Genomic DNA, 17,269 nt, shown 5'->3' with positions numbered 1-17,269 from the left:
AGTTTAGAGGTTCTTTTACAGCATGAAATGACTTCATGCAGTCATGTAATTTTAAACTTTGTCACTAAATTTCTGTTGTCTGCATTACAAGGTTACCATGACTTATAAACAAAGTATTCTTTCTCCTTTTCTCTTTTTTTTTGCTTACTGATTTGTCAGAACTCTCTGCATAAGCATTGTTTCCTCTTTGTATCCATGTCTTTCACAGGTTGCACTGGGAACTGATTGAGAGGTGTGGGTTTTTCAGCTACATTGAGAATGCTTATGTAGTTGGGATTGAGTAGTAGTTTTAAACTTTTATTTGGAATAATATTCATACTTCATTCTTTATTTCTGTTTTAAAAGCTGTTACGGACTTTCAACGTGATTGTAAAATAGTAGCGCACCATTTTCCACTGTCTTTACATCCACGCTGTTTAAATGGCAGGATTTTCATTAAATTACAGAACTTGTAAACTTTATAACTGTAGACATAAGTGCATGAAACTTTAAAATAAGCAGAGGTTTGTAGAGTGAGAGAAAAAACAAGTATCAGAACACTTGTCTTGGCATATTTTCACCAACATTGATGTCCTCTTAAAAATGACAGTTTTGTTGTTTTGAAGATTTATTTTTTTTCCTTTTAAAGCAGATGTTAGTCTTTTAAAATATTTATTGAATAATTAATAATTAAGTATTGATTGCTCAGCTATTCTGATTCACATATTTCATTTGGTGTAATACAAATGTCATGTTAGGCTGAATCATCAGCCAAGTTACTTGAATTTGACCAGTGTTTCTCAAGCTACGTGTTTATGAAGAGGAGTTAGATGGAGGTACAAAGTGGTAGGAAAACTTCTGAAGGACATGCAATGTATATTATGAAAAAATAAAAGCTTCAATAAGAAATGTGTTGGTGTATATAGTTAATAGAGAATGTTTCTTCTTTTCTACATATTAGAATATCCTCTCTTGGAGGATCACATAAAGATGTGTCAAAAGGGAGCTTAAAAAAATAAACCTGACCTGCAACAGTAGAATAAACAAAATTGCTAATCTGAAGCCTCTCATTCATTTCTTCATGTCAGTATTGTTGCCCCTTTCCAGGAAGGCAGCCTTACTTTTTGTGACTATTCAGCAGAGGCCATCACATGAGGATGGCAGGTTCATGACAAGCAAAAGGAGGTGGTGCTTAATAGGAGGTGGTGCTTAATAGAGCCTTAGAGTAAACTGTGGAGCCTTTTGCCATGGGATGCCAAAAGTTGAAATGCAAAACAGTTGTTCAGCAAATCTGTATAAGAAAAGAATGAGCAAAATATATTAATAACAAAGACTCTGGTTCATGTAACTTCTGGACTGGAGGCTGGAAGAACATGCCTGGCGCGTACTACTTGCTGTGTTGCTGTCCTCCAAGATGACTGCTGTTGACCACTTTCAGACGCAGGATACTGATTTGGATGGATCTTAGTTTTGATATATGAAGGAATTCCCATGTTACTGCCCTGATGTTTGAAAGAACTATGCTGCTTTTTCGTCCTTAGTCTAACATGGAGCAAGCACCAGTTCTTGCTTGGTTCTGAACGTGAGCAGAAAGGAACATCTCTTTCAGACATCTCATTTGGCTTACTTTTCCCAGATTTTTGAAAATTCCTATAAAACTTCTCCTGTCTAGAGCCCTGTTAAACAGATTTACCAACTAATGTATGTTCCTAGTCTTTATAAAAAGTCTTTATATGAAATCAGAAATTTAAAATCATGAAACCTTTTTTTCTTTAATCTCTGTCTCCATGTTTTTCTGTAGGTAGAATAAAACCTGATATCATAAGAATACTGCAGAAAAACTATGAATTACATGGGTACAACAACAACTACTGTATACAATATATATGCAGACAGAATAATTTCATTTGGGGCACAGTCTGAAGAGTATCAAGGGATATTAAGTTAAATACAATGAAAATAAATTGTATTTTGTAGCAGCCTATTCAGTGAGCATTACTTCCATTCCGCCTTTTAAAGTAAATAAGGGTATTCATGTAGCTAGATAGTATCATAATTTATTTATATAGAGGCACTAAATTAAAACAGTGGAAGGATTCTGGAGTTTCCGAACTTCTGTGCACACCGCTCTTCAATTTTAATGTTCTTTCAATCAAGTGCATATGTAGGTGCAAGTTTCTGGTCTGTGTGAAGTCCTGCACATACAGGTTCAGTTCTCACTGTTTACTGGTGGAGTTGTAGGTATTTTTTTTTTTTTTTTCCAGATTTGCTCTTAGTCAGTCTGCTTCTCAATAGAAATTTCAAGTCAGAGTTCTCACAGGGCTTAGGATTTTGACTGTGAAATTTAGTGTACTTTATTTCCTTTAAATTTTAGCTGAGAATTTTGGTGATTGTGGGTTTCATTTATCTTAAAAAATATATATATATATATATATATATATTTTTACTTTCACAAAAATTTCTTAGTTCTAGAATTCTCGAGAATACTCAAAGTAATATTTATACAGTAATGAAACAGATTTATAGTGTTGCCAGTGGATTAAATCATAAGCTTCTCTGTTGTCTTCCAATTAAAAAGCTTTATATTTATGAGTTTAAGAATTTCCTTCTCTTTACTTGTTGTGGGAGGATTACACCGAACAGTGGCATTTAGTCTTTCTAGGTTGATTGCACAGGACTTTTGAAGTGGTAGAGGAGAGGATACATACCTCAGTCTCTCCCAGTCACAGGTCTTAGCCGCAGTATTTCTACAGCAGAGTGAACTAGTGTCCCTTGAAAGTACAGGCACAAAACCCATAGAGGGCATGCACAAAATTCCTGTCCAAAGTCCACCTCCTGCCACAGATTGTCCAGGGCAGAGGATAGCCAAGGCAGGCACAACAAGGTCCGAACAGCTAATGAAGCCTGCTCTTGGCCTGCCTTTCTTGCTCCCCCTCTGCCAAATGTCCTCCAGACACATGGCCGACAAGTCATGTCAAAGGTCTGCAAGCTGTTGGGAAAGATGGCACCCAGAAGTAATTTTTTGTCACGTCCTGAACACTTTGTCTTAGCTGCAGCTTACTCCATTTGGGAAGAGCACGGGCAAGAAGTTTCAGTGGCCCGGATGCATTGGCCTGTCGAACAGGGCTGGAGAATGTGGTTGTTTCTAAGTTTAGGGCTTAATTTTGCTCTGAGCAAAGGTAGCATTTGGCAATTCTGTACAGGGAAGTAGACTGAATAGTTATTGTAAAATAGCTTCTGAAGTAGCCATTCTTAATAATATAATTCCTCCACAATAATATAGTTCCTCTAGAGGAAGGGTATTTATAACGGCGTTGTTTGTTCTGCAGTTGCTGCTGCAGGTAATTTCCCTTTGTTCGCCGGTTCTCTCACAGCCTTCCTCATTCCAGAGCAAGCCGAGTGAAATCCATGTACCCTCAAATTCTCATGTGGTCATTTTAAGTGTAGTGCATGAGGACAATAGGCAGAACAGTGCTTCGGTAGAGTAGTAGTTCACGTAGAGTTCAGGTTGGCATTTGCTTATTGCTTAAAAGATGATTGATCTAAACTACAAAATCACAGGTGTTTGACATTTACTATGCTTAGGCAGAACTAGGGTAGGTCTAACTTGTCTTAAATGCACATTTGTTTGGACATAGCTCTCAAGATACAGGTGTTTGTATCTATTGCTAATTGCTCGCTGCCTGTTTTAGGGTGTGCTAACAAGGCAGAGGTGGCTGCATATTAAAGAAAAGCAGAAGTCAGTCTTCTCAGTGTTTCAGGCTTGTTCCTAAGGGGTGCACTGAATAATTGCTGAGGTCATAATGCCTATTAGTAGAAAAAAATAATGAGAAGGTGGAGGCCTTAATCTGAGTTGGCATTGCAGAGATTGGAAAGACACAGATTTGAAGTATGAAGTAGTCATACAGTATTAAGAGCTGCTATGTTTGGTCTGTGGTGTAGACCCACAAGCTCTTGAACTGAGTGTAGAAATGAGACTACCCATTGTGGTGAATGATACAGTTCACACTTTTATTCTCTGGTCGTGTTTTCCGGTGTGTTCTCATTCAACTGTGAACTTACCCCTGAGAAGGAATACCTCAGCTACATTGCTAAATGACCCGAATAGTAGATAGCAGAGAGTAGGGAAAGGGAGGATGAGGCAGAAGGGAGAAGTAAAAGGAAGGTCAAAATATTTAAGGTTAAGGCAGTGATGTTTATGGAGTAAATGTTGAGGAAAGGAGGAAGGGTGAAATAAGGTGAGTTGTGCAGAAGATGTTTGAAATGTTCATATTTCAAAATTAGAGGACTCCACAGTCCAGGAACACGAACACACACACGCACACCCTCTTCCCATTTCCAATTTAGTTCTAGTTCTACATTATTTCGGTTGGAAAAGTGCTGTTGCGCCGTGCTTTACCAGTCCTGGCTTTCTGAATATGGTAAGAAATTCTGCCTCCTCCTGAAGTGGAGTTGAACAAAGAGGTGGGAACGTTGGGCAGTGTGGTTTTTATCTGACAGCTAAAGCATTCAATGGAAGTAGTAATCACTGCCTGGAAGCCAAAAGCAGAAGACCTAGGTGCAGAAGGGGTTATGAAGTTGCTGTTATTTTCAAGGAAACAGTTACCCAGATAGCAGGTTGGTGGCAAGTTCTCACATATGGGGAATGACTATGTTTACACTTACAAAAGAATGAAATAAAATGCTGATGTGACTTTTGTTGTTTTTCCCTACTTCACTTTGCAGAAGTCGGTAGATAGTGGAGTATGTTTAAGGCTGTTGCAAAGGTTGTGTTATCACATAGAGAATTCTCTGTATCTCTCGGTGTAAAGAAATAAAGATCAGCTGTTGCACTGGAAGTTGCTTTTGTCAATCACGAAGGAAGCTTGTATAACTCATGAGGTCAAAATTGTCACAACAGTTTATTTTTGTCTTTAATTTTTAATTGGGGGGGGTAAGTAGGTATGAAGAAATACCAAAGAAAATTCACTTCTAATGTTCAGTGGTCTTCATGTCTGAATTTGTCTCATTTTTCATCCGTCAATAGTGGTATACCTAAATAGAATACTTTGAACTGTGAGAGTGGCAAAGACAGTCACATATATATCTCAAAAATTAATGTATATATTTAAAGAGTTGGGTGACAATTGCAAAGAACCAGTCTCAGTGTTGTGGTGATTCTCATATGCAGTCCCGTATGACGGGAGCTGATTTAACGTTTCCCTGATTCAGTGAGAGAAATCCTGCCATTTACTTTGTGCTGAGGTTTGTGGCACAGAGTCATGGAGTGGTTGGGGCTGGGAGGGATCTCTGGACGTCACCTGGTCCAACACCCTGACCAAGCAGGGACAGACACACAGAGCAGGCTTTTGGATACCTCAAAAGAGGGAGACTCCACAACCTCTGAGCAACCTGTGCCAGTGCTCTGTCACCTGCACTGTACAGAAGTGTTTATTTCCTGAGGTTCAAATGGAGCCTCTGTGCTCCAGTGTGTGCCCATTGCCTCTTGTCCTGGCTCTGGGCACCACTGAAAAGAGCCTGGCTCCATTTTCTTAATGGTCTCCCTTCAGCTATTTACAGACATTGATGAGGTCCTCCCTGAGCCCTCTCTTCTTCAGGCTAAAGGGTACCAGATCCCTCAGCCTTTCTTCATAGGATAGACACTCCAGTGCCTTAATTGTCTTTGTCATCCTGTGTTGGACTCTATGGTATGTCCATGTCTCTCTTTCACTGGGGAGCCCAGAAGTGGATACAGCACTCCAAGTGTGACCTCACCGATGCTGGGTAGAGGGGAGGGATGTTAGAATGGTAACATGGTTTGGGTTGGAGAGGACCTTAAAGATCATCCAGTTCCAACCCCTGCCATGGGCAGGGACACCTCCCACCAGCCCAGGATGCCCAAAGCCCCATCCAGCCTGGCCTTGAACACCTCCAGGAATGGGGCATCCACAGCTTCTCTGAGCAACCTGGTCCAGTACCTCACTGCCCTCACAGTGAAGAATTTCTTCATTACATCTAATTTAAACGTATCCTCTTCTAGTTAAATCTATTACACCTTGTCTGTTGCTGGTAGAGTCCTTCTCCAGGTGTCGTATAGGCCCTCTTTAAGTCCTGGAAGGCTGCTATAAGTTCTCCCCAGAGCCCTCAGTTGCTTCTCCAGGCTGACCAACCCTGACTCCCTCAGCCTGTCTTCTCAGGAGAGGTGCTCCAGCCCTCTGAGCATCCTCGTGGCCTTCCTCTGGATTTGTTCTAATATTTTTGCGCCCTTCTTTTGCTGTGGACCCCAGAGCTCAATGCAGCACTCCAGGTGGGATCTTATGAGGGCAAAGCAGAAGGGGGAAATCACTTCCTTTGGCCTGTTGGTCTTGTTTTTCACACAGTCCAGGATACAGCTGGCTTTCTGGGCTGCAAGTGCATATCAATGTCTCATGTTGAGCTTCTCATCAACCAACACACCCAGGACCTTCTCCTCAGGACTGCTCTTGATCCATTCTCTCAGCTGTGTTCATGTTTGGGAGTGCCCCAGCCCAGATGCAGGGCCTTGCACTGGGCCTTGTTGAACCTCATGAGGTTCACACAGCCCCACCTCTCAGCCTGCCCAGGTCCCTCTGGATGGCATCCCTTCCCTCCAGCGCGTTGACTGCACCACTCAGCTTGGTGTCATTGGCAAACTTGCTGAGGGTGCTCTCAGTCCCAGTGTCTATGTCACCAGCAAAGATGTCAAACAGCTCTGGTCCCAGTACTGACCCCAGAGGAACACCACTTGTTATTGATCTCTACCTGGACGTGGAGCTGTTGACCTCAACTCTTTGAGTGTGACCATCCAGCCAATTCTTTACCCACTGAGTGGTCCATTTGTCAAATCCGTGTCTCTCCGATTTAGAGACAAGGCTCTAACGCGGGACAGCATCAAACGCTTTGCACAAGTTCAAGTAGATAACATCAGTTGCAGAAGGCTGCCAGATTTGTCAGGCATGATCTGCCCTCAGTGAAGCCTTGTTGGCTATCATGAGTCCCCTCCTTATTTTCCATGTGCCTTAGCATATTTTCCAGGAGGATCTGGAAATAATTCCATCAGAATTCATGGATGCATCTCATCACATCCCATGGACTTGTGCACCTTCACGTTCCTTAGCTGGTCTTGAACCTGATCCGAGGATCACCTCCTTCGGTCTGCTGGCATCACTACTTCTTGCTGTCAGCCCGTTTCTTCAGCATGTTGGGGTCCCACTGGATGGCAGCATGACCTTCTGGCTTTTTTTCTGTTACTCAGTTCATTTTCTAATCTGGAAGTGAAAAAAAAAAAAATCCACCTTGGAACAGCTGGTGTGGGGTGAATAATTTGATGCTAGTATCTTTTTTTTTTTCTCCCCCTCTCCCTTCTCTGGGGTAGTGAGTTGAGTTGGTTCATGGAAGTCTGTAACAAGTGCTGGAGCTAGGGACATAACTAAGTACCTGCATAAAGGTGTCAGGGCATCTTTTTTGGCAATAAGCTGTTAGTTTGCCTCAGCTGTTGAGACTGCCTCCTCTTTATTTGATGGCAACTGTCAGAGGAGGCTTCAGGTTTGTAGAAGGCAATTGGGAAAAAAATCATTTGGTAAGGATGAAATTATACCCAGACCTAATGTGTCTGGGAATATATGTGGATTAGTCTCTGTTTAAGTGCAGAAGAGAAGTTATCTTCTGATTGCTTTTCCTGACCTTTTTGATGGTGCTTATTTGTCATTTTGCATCTCTGGAGGTTTAGTTCTAATGTTTGGAGTGTGGAGTTGGCTGTAGTTAGTATGTAATTGTTTTCAGCGTTGAATGCTACTTCTTACTGGCTTATGCTTGGTCACCCTCCGTGTTTGGAAAAGGAACATGAAACACTGTGAATGTATGTAGATTTTTATTATCATATGTGAATTTGATATATAACCTGTGGGCTTTTTTACAAGGCATAAAGTATGCATGATATGTCCTGTGTTTAGCCCAGGCACTGACTGCATAGACCTTACAGTGTGCCAGCCATAGGGAAAACTTTGGTTGAAATTTTCATGTTTTTAGACACCAAAGTTAAAAGACCACACTGCACACATTTTGGAAAACTCTTTTAAAATGGAATTCTCATCAAACTACTTGAGAGATCTGCTTCAGAGATCTGCTTCCACTATGCGAAGGTGCTGCTTTAAAGAAATAAACCCCACCTTCTTCCATATGATAGGCCTGTCCATTTCTGCAGCATCTGTATTTTCAGTTAGTTCTGAGTTATGAACCTCTTGAAGTTATAATTTAGTTTTTCTCTATTACCACATTTATGCTATTGGTCCCCTCTTAAGCTTTTTCTTCTGGCTGTTGTTCCAGTGTTTTGCTCATACAATGGCACAGGATTTTATTAATGCTCGCTTCTTACTCACTTGTTACTTTCCAAAGACGGTAAATTTACAAAAGACAAAAAAGTTACTCTTGTTATTAGTTATATTTTGCTTATATTATGGTCTATGGAATATGACTAATGAAATACAGCATTCCGAACAGCTTCACTTCAAAGAGCTGTTGTATTTGCAACTATAGGAAATTACACTCTCAAGGCTGAAATGAGGGATGCCTTCTGGAGTTGGACCTTCTTGTCATAACAAGTTCTGATACAGTCTCATCAAAGGCAAACAAATTATTTTGGCTTTTCAACTACGTGTCTTTATGCTACTCCTTGACCTAACACATAGGTAAACCCTATTGTTTAGGTAATTCTCCCCATTGCCAATCTGCAATGTCTTCCCTTAATTTACTTCCTTGCTTAGAGATCTTGGCATGCTTGTTTTCTGTCACTTTGTTTCTTTCCCAAGTTGCTTCTTCAAGTGCTATCATTTCAGGATACAGTGGTTAGAAAAGAAAATTGATGACTGACTAGAACTTGTCCCTTAGATATTTCTACCATGTAGTATGGATGTGTGGTGCGTATGAGCTCCGTTGGATTCTGGTGTCAATGGGTTGGTTCATTTTCTGAATGTCTAGAGCTCCAGAACTTTGGCCACTGTGGGGTTTGTTAATATTCATTAACCTCAGTTAATATCCACGCCAAGAAATGCTCTTTCTTCTAGAGCTGGCTCCTCAGCCTAAAACTAAAGAGGTCGGGATTGCTATTCTAGCCAGTTCTTCATTCTCCCCTCATTTCTTCCTGATGTTATTAGGTGTTGCTCGGCACATAGCAATATAGAGTAGTAAGGTTCTCTTGGGCTTAGCTTTTTGATTGCAGGTATCATGGAACAAAGTCTGAAATCTAATGAGGTCAAGTGTTTCATCAAGGACCATATCCTGGACATTGCTAACATTGCTTGTTTTTTGATGATAGCTAACACTGCTCTCAGGAAGAGAAATCTGTGAACTTCTGTGTCTCCGTTTCAGTGACACTAGGAAATTGTAAAGATGGAAATTACTTGGCTACTGATCTTTCAGAGCATATAGTTAACGGTTTTTAATCTTTTCACCCAGGTGGTTCTTGCTTTTTGCTATTTTTTTTAAGGGTTGAATATGGCCATCATCACAGATACTATTAAAATGTCTCTTTCTTTGGTATAAGAACATACTATATAACCAACCAGTTTCTACTTGTCTATTTCTAACAGGCTTCAGTTCATCAGGCTGTGGGCAGGCTCTTTTATTTAATAGTGCCCCCTTTTCTGAAATTCAGTGTTCCTCTCTGAAATTGTTTTACATTTCTAGCAAAGAGCAATAGCCTTATAAAAAGTTTCTTGTTGGAGACAATTTTGATTGATGTACGTTGACATCATTGTTTGTGTATGACTTACCTCCAAGCAAATAGTTAGTCACAGACACTGGACGTCCAAAAAAAAATTAAATTGAATGAGTAAGTTATTTGTCAAACTGGTTCTTAGTGAAGCTTTCTTTGTGATTCAACAGTCCAATCTCCTTGTCATAAGTCATGAAATTGATCTTTCTGGGACACTGCTGTTGAATTAAGAGTTGATCCATGTGACAGTCTTCAGTTTGGAAGACCAGGGATGCTACAGCCGTATCATCCTGCTAGTGGAATCAGGAGGGGAAGGGTGTACCTGCCTCAAAAGTTTAAAGCTGACGTGAAGCAAGCGTTCTTTTGGGGGCTAAGTATACTTCTAACCCTTTTCTATTTTTATTTTTTTTTAATTTAAACTGTGTCCAGTGCATTATTTGTTTTATCCTCAGATTTATTGTGATCTTTTGAGGTAGTGTCAGAAGATACGATGGGGTCAAAGGATAAACGAGAACTCTGTGCATGGGATTTTTGTATGTGTGAGTTTTCTGCTTTTCAGGGACGTGTGCAAGTGAAGATTTTTTAAAATTAAATTTGTTTTTATTAAGTTATCTACTTTGCTAAGTATATCTAGTATGCTATTGGGAAACTTGCCCGGGGTTTAAAAACAAAAACAACAACAACAACAACAAAACAGGAAATAAAACTTTACAAGTAGAAGGCTCTAAAATTTATTATAAGCTAATATTTTTGACTATCTGATGTAAGTATTGTTTTGACTTTGAATTCAGTCACCGCAATGTCAAATTGTCAAATGAGTTTTTTATTTTCAAGTTAACCAAAACTTGTCAGAAATAAAAACAACAGAAACCAGACATACCAAATATTTTCTGAGATGTATTCACCCCTTCTTACAGCACATCTTGAAAAGTTAGCATACGCTGAATTTACTGTTTAATTTGTATAAATGGAAGATTAACTTTGATTTCCTAGTAAAAACAGAATTTAAGTATTAGGAAAATAATGTGAAAAGATGTACACAGTTTATACATGATCCAAGTGACAGATGCAGAAATACCTAAAGCAACCATGCTATCTTTCAGAAAGATCAGCCGATATGTTGGAATCTTTGCATATGTTTTCCCTCATATTGAAGTATGAGCTTGTGAAGTTCATCAGAAATAATTTTAGATTTAAAAAAGGTGACAATCTGTTGCCCAAATGGTAGGTGGACATAAGATGATACTTGGAATGTTGCTTTACAGAAAAATATACAAATGTTTTTAAAAGTTTACACTCAAATATTTTACTGATATTTTCACCATCTTTAAATGTTGGAGGACAGTTTAACTTTCAGAGCTTACTAGGATCACAAAGCAATATTTAATGGATGTTTACAAAATAATTAAGAGTAATCTATTGTGCATAGAATCACAGAATCACAGAGTGGCTTGGGTTTTAAGGGACCTTAAAGACCATCTAATCCCAACCCCCTGCCATGGGCAGGGACACCTCCCACCTGCCCAAAGCCCCATCCAGCCTGGCCTTGAACACCCACCTCCAGGGATGGGGCACCCACAGCTTCTCTGGGCAACCTGGTCCAGCACCTCACCACCCTCACAGTGAAGAATTTCTTCCTAATACCTGATTTAAATCGCCCCTCTTTTGATTTAAAGCTGTTAAACCTTGTCCTGTCACTATGCTTTCTGACAGAGTCCCTCTCCAGCTTTCCTATAGGCCCTGTTTAGGTACTGGAAACAATGTTAAGCTTACTTAGTTCATGATGTTTTTAGGTCAAGAACTTATTTATCTTGTTTCTGTTTGTATGATTGTCTTGATTATTCGTGTTACTAGAAGCAACACACTGCACACAAAAGAGTTGTTTTCATATATCATAGCTAATTTGTGTATTTTTTTTTTTCTTGCTTTGGTCAAGTGTTTGAAGATTTAATGAAGCTTTGAGAAATTTTTTGGTACCTGTGGGCAATGTGGGCTTGTGTTCATCTTCTGGAGCAGTTTTTTTTTTTATAGCATTTTAGTAGTACCGAATTATAACACTTAAGAACACCAGTTACCTGTCAGTAGGTATTTCATGAAATAATTTTACTTCACCCATTTTTAGTAGTAGTGATTGTACTGTACTTAGTTTTTCTTATTTATAGATGTTTGAATATTATTTCAAAGGTACTTTAATAAATACATTTTTCTAAAATGATCTTAGTTTAAAATGGCGTTTGATTTCATCCCATGCAGTTCGTTTAGTGCCCTACTGGGTGCCGAGTCAGTGACATGCTGTCATTTTCAGTATTTTATTTTTTCTTAACTTCGAACAGGTGGTAAGTTGAGCAGTCAGTTATTTTTATGGAAGTCAAACTGAAGCGAGATGTTCATCTCCTGTTTTCTGCTGATGATATTTTCTTGCAAGGTTTCTGATTGTAAAGGAAATGGGGTTTCCCCTTGATGGTTAAGGAGATTGCTCATCTCACATTTTGCTTCTAAATTTAATGTTTACCAATAATTGTGCTTCCAGATTTTAGATTTTGATTCCACTCATCTTCCTTCAGTAGTGATGTTGGCTTCAGTGTGCCTGGCTGCTTTTCCCATCCTGTTCTCTCTTAGGTTGTCCCACTATGGCATCCATTTAGAGAGTTTTTCTCCTCTGGTGTGGTCAGCAAAAAGTAAAAGGATCGATGTTACATGTGGAACATGCTAAACTTTCATTAACAAAGAAAGACGACCAAATTGTACCTTAATTTTGTCTTCTGCTGTTGGAGAGCAATGATGGTACAAGCAGATTATGAACCGATTAAATGCCATGTGTCTAAAACAACAGCTGAGAAGAGTTGGATCTGTCCCAGTTAGAGGCAGTTTCTGTGCCTGTGGTATTTGGCATTTTTAAGTATGTTATGGAATATAATACCTCGGCCGTGCAGTTTGTCATTCTCCTGCAACTTGACACCAAGCGTGTGGCTTGTCTCTTGCTTTGTGGTTAGTTCTTGCAGCCTGATTTCACCTTCCCAAAAAAGAATTAATTGAAGTTACAGTGCTTGCTACCTGTAGTTCAATGAAACTCAACAGTAGGAGTCAAAAAACTGAGAGGAAGCACAGTGTACATTGGAAGAAGAGTGGAAGTTAAGAATGTAGGCTAGTGATCTACATGTAAGTAGTCTGTAGGACACCGTAGCCATTGAGGTCAGAAAAAAAAGCTGGGCACTAGCTTTTCTTTTCTTTTGGTAATCAGTCCAGAAAGTTGCTGTAAACATCTTGAAGATAGAATCTTGAGTGATTTTCTGCTTTTCTTGGAAATTAATCCACATACAAGATTCATATTTTTGAAAATAATCCCTGCCAAAGTCCAGTTATGACACATAGGTGAAGATGTTAGAGATGGGCTGTTAGGGATAAAAATGAATAAATGATTAATGAATGATGTGTCACAATTGAAATGGAAAGAGGTACTTCAGCTAAACAATCTTCATATGAGGATAATTTCTGGGTTGATTGTGTATGACAACTCTTGTTTATATTAAAAAATGGTGAAAGTGCTTATAAACTCTTTGAGCTAGGAGATGGAGACCAACTCAGGTAAATATTTTAAAGCCATCGAATTTGCATTAAAAACCCGCATTGTCTTTTTACAGGAGGAGAGACTTCAGCATGCAAACCTTCATCTGTTCGGCTTGCACCATCGTTTTCATTCCATGCTGCTGGCCTTCAGATGGCTGGACAGATGTCCCATTCACATCAGCAGTACAGTGATCGTCGGCAGCAGAACATTAACGACCAACAGGTTTCTGCCTCATCATACACTGACCGAATTCAGCAACCTCTAACTAACCAGGTGAGTGATAGCCAAAAAATAAGTCCTTTTAGATGTAGTCATTCTTACTCTGTAAATTACAGGATCAAGGCAGATGTATTTTTTTTAACTGACCAACTCCTGACTCTTCAAGAATAGGTGGACGAATCGAAAGCTGGTTTTAGATATGTAGTGCATATTTGTCATAGTTATTCTAGTTCTAATGTTTCTGAGATAAGAGGCGAGGAAGATCATCCAAGTCAAATGGAAAGAGTCTAATAGAAGCTTTGTTCAGTGCTGTTTGATGTTAGAATGAGATTGTTTTATTACTTGATTTAATGCTGAGTGTTTTGATGCAGTCAATGGTTAGTATGTTTGAAATAGAGAGGGTTGCACAAAACACACTTTATGCTAGGAAAGATAAACTTTTTATAAAACAAAAGGAACATACACAGCTATGATAGCACTGGGATTTTACTACTACTACTTTACTACTTTTTATCACAAAGAGATAAAGTGAGCATAGTTAGGAAGAATGATTACAGGTGCTTTTGAGCTGTCAAGATCAGTGTTTTTTCCTTACTGCTTTTTTGGGTTGCTAGAACTGATGAAGTAGCTTCTTAACTAATAGCAGTAGTCACAGAAGTGAGCATCTCCCTATGTAAAAGACAAATCTTGCTTTCTTTAAAGGGGCACAGCCCAGTGGTGTAGACTTCAACACCACAAGATGGGTTTCAAAGCTTAAAATCCAGAAGTCTGTAAGTCGTAGCTTCAGAAGTTGATGCAGGGTAATGAGGCATGTTCCATTTAAAAAGGATGGAGAATGAAGTCTTTTGCTGCTGCCAGATTTGTCTGTTCCTCTGTCCAAGGTGGCTTTGGTAGAAAAATCTGCAGTACTACCAAGAGATACTCTGTTGGTATTGCTCTGTAGAATGGAACTTGTGCAGAAAAAGATTAGAGGGAATGGAATATTCAAACTACGCGCCAGGATATTTGATACTAAGATTTGGAGAGCCATAAAGACTAGGGCTGTGTGAAGAATGGAAAAGTGAATGGAGCTGGCAAAGGATGTTTTTACTTTCATATGAGCCACACAGTAGGAGGAATAAATTTGGTCATATATAACAGTATTGAGCTTGAGAAATCTGCAAAGATTTTTTATGAGACTTTCATTAGCCTAAAGGTCCCCCGAAACCTTCACAGTGAAGTTAGTGAATCAGTCTGCCAAATACAAAAAGTTTCTGTGTTCCTTAAACCTTTCCAGGGTACTCACCCGAGTGTTATAATCTGGCATCACATCTGTGAGCTGTAGTGTACGTTAGTGCTTAGTTATTTTGGAACTGAAAAGCAAAATCATTGAACTTTAAGATGTATCAGCACCCTTTGTCATTTTTGATTGCAACGGCTTTAAATGGTAGTTGAATAATAGGAGGCTTAAGAATAGCTTTCAGAGAGTAGCCAAGAATTGTAGTTGACCAAAAAAATGCAGCCCACCAAGAGGTGGATGTAAATACTAGGGAAAAGGTGGTGATTGGTTCTGGGAAAAATGATCAGTTGGTCACCTTCAGGTAAGGACAATCAAGCTGTCTTTGCAACATAAATAGTATGTTAGATTTTTTTTTTTCCAGTTCCATCCTGTTTTTTTTTCCTGTACTGCAGCTTCTGTCATACTATTTTACTATAACTGCATTGAAGTCCTCATAGTCCTCTGCCTAAGCAGCTATGAATTGAGCTCCTTTAATCCTTTGCAAGTAGCTTTTAGTTCCATGGACTTTGATTATGGGCAACTTCTTGAAGTCTTCTGCCTTCTCGTTTTTCACAAGTCTTGTTTTTTTTTTTTTTTTTAATTCTTGTGATTCTCCTACCAGTATGTCACATAGAGAGTTATGGAGGTTCTCTATGGGCCTTTTTTTTGGGGGGGTGTCTCAATATCTCTTTGCCTTTGCATGTATTTCTGGTTAATCTCATCTGCAAATCCAAATTCAGCGAACATCTTTATTCTAGTGACTCAAATAATCTGCTCTACACCTTGTCTCTCTGCAAGCAAAATTCTCCTTCGTTCTTTTTCATAGCTCTTTTGTTAGATGTCTAGCTGTCAGTTCTAGTTCATCTTGATTAAAACCTAACTCTTATTCTTGTATCTTCTTATATAAGCTGGGAACCTCCATTGTTGAAGGTTTCGTACTTACATTTATCCACTGCTGTGGACAACGCTATCATGTGGTCTATAACTCAGGATGAAATCTACATACCATCTAGGTTTTCATGGCTAAACAATACATACATCTTACACATTCTTTCTTGATGACTCTTCTACAGAAAGCCTTTTTATTCGTGGTATTGCCTTGAATGGTCTGCAACTTGCTTTTCTCCGTCCTGCATATGTCACTTATGAACAACTCTTGCAGAGATCATTTTTTGAACCATCTCGGTGTAGTTTCTTTGTTCCTCTGTTGGAATCCCACCATCAGCCATTAGTTCTTTCTGTTGTCAAGTGCTCGTCTGTTATTAAAGCCTGGAACACCAGACTGGCCTTTTAGTGATGGCAAACTCTACTCTCGTAGTCATAGAATATCCCGAGCTGGAAGGGGGGACCCATAAGGATCGAGTCCTGCTCCTGGCCTCACACAGGTCTACCCCAAAATTCAGACCATAAGGTGGTATATGTCAGTTTTCAAGTACATATGGTTAAAGGAGATCATGTTTTTGATTTGGGCAGCAAATGTGATTTAAAGAATTTGACCTATATGTGCACAAATACAAGAACAAAAATGACCGTGTTAAATAGGGAGTGCGCTGAATTTCTGTTGCAGAGGGCTTAACAGGTTTGTTTAATTGCCATAAAAAAAACAGCAGAAAGGAAAAGGCAACTTTCAGCAGATCCGGGAAGGATAATTCTTAAAGTGTAGATCCTTTTAATGCGATGTCTTGCACCCCATTAGACAAGAAGTTAGGGCTCAGCTTCAGTTTCCCCATTCCCTGACCAGCAGCCTAGGCGACTGGCTCCGCTTCGGTGTCACCAGCTGCAGCACCCTAAATGTAGCTGGTTTGGGTGTAAATGCCCGCTGCCGAGACATCAAGCTGCCAGCCCTTTTGCTGGACACACCGGGAAGGGAAGGGAAGCAGGGGTCTCCGGCTGCCCGGCAAAATCCTTTCCCGAGCTCCGGCCACCATCTGCTGGCCAGAGCCGAGCACTGCACTGCCAGCCTTGGGTGGTGCAGGTGTCTCCTGCGAGGGAAGCCTGCCCTCCCCTCTCCCAAATACTCCATGGTTCGAATAAACTCAGATCTCACCGAGTAAAAAGTCTGTTAAATAATTTGAGGAGCCAGCCCAGCGTATCTTTGAGAGGGTCTTGAAGTGAAGGAGTCGGGAATGCAGGCGTCAAAAAGGTTGATTGCTGCATTTTGTAAGCAGGGTATTTCCTTCCAGTCCTGATAAACCTGACTTGCTTGAAAATACAACCCAGGAAGAAGTCTCACTTTTTGAGATCCTGAAAATTTATAGAACGAATAGATATTAAAATAGATAATAAATATTTAATAGCATATAGTATTTTCTCTTAGAAAATAAGTTTCTTCAGGCTGCTGCCAGGTAATAAGGGTAATGTTTGTCAGTTGCTTAAAGGTGCTGTTAGCTTCTGGCATTTAGAACAGCAACACTTGCTGGAAGCAATGTCATTTTGATAAATAGCAAAGATTAAAAAACTGTAGAATAGTTTGGGTTGGAAGGGATGTTAAGGACCATCTAATTCCACCCCCCTGCCATGGGCAGGGACACCTCCA

General features: G+C 39.7%; 1 protein-coding gene across 1 annotated transcript in view; it reads left to right on the top strand.

Moving 5' to 3' along the window:
- DYRK1A (dual specificity tyrosine phosphorylation regulated kinase 1A) overlaps positions 1-17,269 on the top strand; it is an 89,192-nt gene that overhangs the window by 50,738 nt on the left and 21,185 nt on the right. The window contains exon 3 of the mRNA XM_068688177.1: positions 13,330-13,529. Coding sequence (XP_068544278.1) covers positions 13,330-13,529 — 200 coding nt within the window. The remainder of the gene's footprint in view (positions 1-13,329; positions 13,530-17,269) is intronic.

This window comes from Anas acuta, chromosome 1, assembly GCF_963932015.1.
Source record: "Anas acuta chromosome 1, bAnaAcu1.1, whole genome shotgun sequence".
Lineage (NCBI taxonomy): Eukaryota > Metazoa > Chordata > Aves > Anseriformes > Anatidae > Anas > Anas acuta.
The sequence above is the reverse complement of the archived record's forward strand: the minus strand, read 5'-3'. Positions and strand labels throughout refer to the sequence as shown.